This window comes from Atta colombica, unplaced genomic scaffold (assembly GCF_001594045.1).
Source record: "Atta colombica isolate Treedump-2 unplaced genomic scaffold, Acol1.0 scaffold107, whole genome shotgun sequence".
Classification (NCBI taxonomy): Eukaryota; Metazoa; Arthropoda; class Insecta; order Hymenoptera; family Formicidae; genus Atta; species Atta colombica.
The window spans coordinates 3370656-3374601 of record NW_017259192.1 but is presented as its reverse complement, the minus strand read 5'-3'; the positions used below and the strand labels follow the sequence as shown (position 1 = coordinate 3374601).

The window sequence follows — 3946 nt, the reverse complement described above, 5'->3', positions numbered from 1 at the left end:
ACATCATTATCAATCGATATCAAAGTTGTCGCTGACACTGTCGTCGTAGTTATCATACCGCGACAGTGAATCGGAACGGCCGTGGGGCGCGGTGGCATTCACGTTCATCCGCTGACGAAATTGACATTGATCCAGTCTCAGTGGATCCCTGAAATGAAGGGTCGCTGTGAGAGGAGGTGGACCGGGTTGACATTGGACGTTCGTGGTGGTCGATGGTCGATTGCGCCACAAACTGTCATGCTTATGCGTACACGCGCAAACTCTCATTGTGCTTGTACCCGAGGTGGTACTTGTGCAGGTGAGACAACGGGCGCGTACACCGACCGGGTGATTTAAAAGCTGTCACATGCAACATCTGCCAATGCAAACGCACCACTCAAGGTTGACGATCCCCACCGAGACACATCGCTGGGCTTTTTCATTAGTTATAATTTACTATAAAACGGCAAAACGACCGAGATACTTTTAGACTTTTCACGGTACTGGCACGTGCGCGAGTCCGAATTTTCCAACAACAAATAAGTTTACGCGTATTGGCAAGGATTAATTAAACTGGAAACCGCACCGTGTACAATATGGACGGTTATGCAAGAACAAAATACATTCCTGTGCTGTTTCTATGTCTGAGTTGTTGTTATGCATTGCCTCGTGTGGTAAGTTAAATAATTATTATTTAAATGGACAACGTTTATGAGAAGACATTAATGTAATTGTAGCAATAATAATATCTTGTTTTCGTTTAGTTTAAATTTGCATTTAAATTTATATAATAATAACTTATATAATAATAACTTATATAATAAAACTTAAAAGAACAATAAAATTTTTAACTACGTTCTTTTCATAAATATATTAAGTTTCATATCCGCAAACTATAAAATTTACTCGTTAAGGAAGAATACTCTAGTTTTTATTCATTAATAGATTATTAATCATATAATTTATTTTTATTTTTTCTTTACGTTTTTGTAAAAATACAAATAATCCATAAATAATATTTTTCTTTTCTAAAATGTTATGAACAAAATACTTTGCAACAAATTATCAGTATGTTATAATTTCATCATTTTATTACGATATTTGCAAAAGAAAAAACTTATAGAATTAATAATTTTAAAATATCTATGTTCATTATATTCTCTCCCTTTATAGACGTTATCAAACAATGGACGGGATTTGCCTATCTCAAATGCTCAAATACACTATAATATTACAAATGCAGAAGTTGATCCTCCGACAATAGATGAGGTGTCTTACATCGATTTTGAGCCTGCATTTACATTCCCTTCCAAAAAGCCAAACGTTTGCAATGATTGCGGTAAATGAAAATGTCTGAACTAACTATTTAATTATTGTACATTTAATTAGAAGTCTACGCAAGAAACACACAGAGAATATTATAAGAACGTAAACATAAATACTCATAAATTTTTTATATTCTTATATTATAACAATAGGTACAATCATGCATGTTCCAACTTCGATTGAGAAAATACAACAATCTGTTTCTATTACATGCACAACATAATAAGCGTAATTCAATTGTTAATGTAATTCATTTTTAAATTAATGGAATTAGTAAATATATATCGTGTATATGAAAAGCATCCATACATAATAGTAATATAAAATTGTCATATAAAATAAAATTATAGCATTAAAATATATTCTTCTTTACACAATTTTATACATGATGCTACAACTTACGTTTTAAAGTAATAAAACAATTTTATTTTCATTTTTGAAATTTTGTTTTTACTTAATATACAAGACATTAAAAGATTCGATTTAATGAGATTATTCTTTTAAATGAAAACTTAGTTTTGCGCATAAATAATTAGCTTATGTCAAATAAAACTGCCCAATTGTATTGATTATTCAAATTACACTGTATTAATGCATTACAGTTTGCGGGCTAGGGAGAAAAACGAGAATTGTTGGTGGCAATATTACTAGCGTTTATGAATACCCTTGGCTAGTTAGTATGAGTAAAAAGGGCACATTTTATTGTGCTGGAAGTGTAATAACACGAAAGCACATACTTACTGCAGCTCATTGTTTGCAAGGGTATGTGTCAAGCAATTACAATCGTATATTTAATTCCAGAATTATATTACAACATATCTACATGATTAAAATTATTTTCAGATTTGATATTAAAACTATCAAGCTTGTTTTGATGGATAGCGATCGTTCCTCGATAAACAGAAACGCTATAGTTCGACATATTAAATCGGCAATCATTCATGAGAATTTCCATAGTTATACTTTTAATAATGATATCGCAATCATAGAGATGGACGAACCCGTATCTGTGAATGGTATGGTTCGAACAGCATGTTTACCAGAAGGCAGTAAGTTACTTTAACATCAACAATGTATTTCTAATATAATATTATATTTACTAAAAGTTTAACATTTAAGTTTCATTGATTCTCAATCATTTTCAATCTTTCCTTTTATCTGTTTCTTACGTTTTTCTCATAAATTAATTATTACACACAAATATATGTGTGCATTGTTATGTTTTGTGTATTGTTATGTTATTTACTTAAATGACATCTAAATTAATTATTGTTTACAAAATAATAGTCAATAAATCACGCAAACGCTATTAATTATTAATAGGGAATCTATTAATAATCTTCTCTTCATTGAACAAATTTTGAATTTATTACATTTTTAAATTCCAATATTATGCTTAAACATTTAAATAACAGATTTTATTTCAATAGAATTTATGTTAATGCAATCGGTCGTAATAGATATTAATTTAAATTTGAATATTACAGAAACAATTGACTATACCGGAGCGCTCGCTACTGCAGTGGGATGGGGCCGAACAGGAGAGACCAAGCCGGTAAGTAACGAATTGCGAAAAGTCAATCTGCCAATCTTATCACAAGAGGAATGCGATCAAGCTGGATATGCAAAGGATCGTATCACCGAAAATATGTTTTGTGCCGGCTACATACTACATCCGGAGGGAGCGGTAGGACGAGACGCTTGTTTTGTAAGTGTTAACCACAGTTTAAAATAAATAAAAATAAATATATATACTTTTGAATTAGAGATATCTTTAGTGCACATAAAAAACATATGCACATATGCACATATGCATGTGTACAGGCGTGTGTAAATTATTTACAATATTAACGGAAGATTTTTTGTTGTTTTTAAGATCTCGTTAATAAGTTTTCTAGTATTCAATATTATATGTAAATTAATACGATGTGGTTTAATTTATTACATTATCATATTAATTATCAATATAATAAACAATAATTTAAAAATATCTTTTTCAAGGAATAAAATATACTATTTTTTTATACATTATTTCTGAATATATTTTTCATTTTTATTTTCGTTTTAAGGGCGATAGCGGTGGTCCTTTACACGTTAAAGGAATTTATGGACAGCTTGAAGTAGTAGGTACGTATTTAATAATAATAAATTAAAATTTATTTTATATATTTTTTATTTCAAACGTTTGAAATTTAATTTTAAAACTAAAATAATTTTTTTCTCAGTATAGTTAAACACAGAAATGCAGCCGTCTTATATTTATAAAGACCAAATAAAAATATACTTTTATGTTTCTTTTTAGGTCTAGTTTCTTGGGGACGTGGTTGTGGAAGACCACATTTCCCTGGAATATTTACGAAACTAACAAATTATATTGGATGGCTTAAAGATCACTTAGACGACGAATGTATTTGTCCTCCACCGTATCGGCAATAACATAAATTTATTACTTATTGTTATTTTGTGAAAATTGCGCGTAATTATTAGAGAAACAGTAAATGTTGATTTTTATTTTAATATTTATTTGATCATTATATAAGTTCATGAAAGAAATAGACAGTAATAAGGAAGAGAATGTTTCTGATACTATATCTAACTATTTTCTTAGAATCATCGTAACATTACTGTATATTTTCGCGTC

At 29.8% G+C, this 3946-nt stretch overlaps 1 protein-coding gene across 1 annotated transcript; it reads left to right on the top strand.

Moving 5' to 3' along the window:
• The first annotated feature begins 575 nt into the window (after positions 1-575).
• On the top strand, positions 576-3741 carry LOC108692806 (trypsin 3A1-like). Its single transcript, XM_018201299.1, has 7 exons — positions 576-653; positions 1153-1318; positions 1908-2067; positions 2149-2354; positions 2793-3013; positions 3375-3432; positions 3608-3741. The coding sequence occupies exons 1-7, from the start codon at positions 576-578 to the stop codon at positions 3739-3741; spliced, it is 1023 nt and encodes a 340-aa protein (XP_018056788.1).
• The last annotated feature ends 205 nt before the right edge of the window (positions 3742-3946 follow it).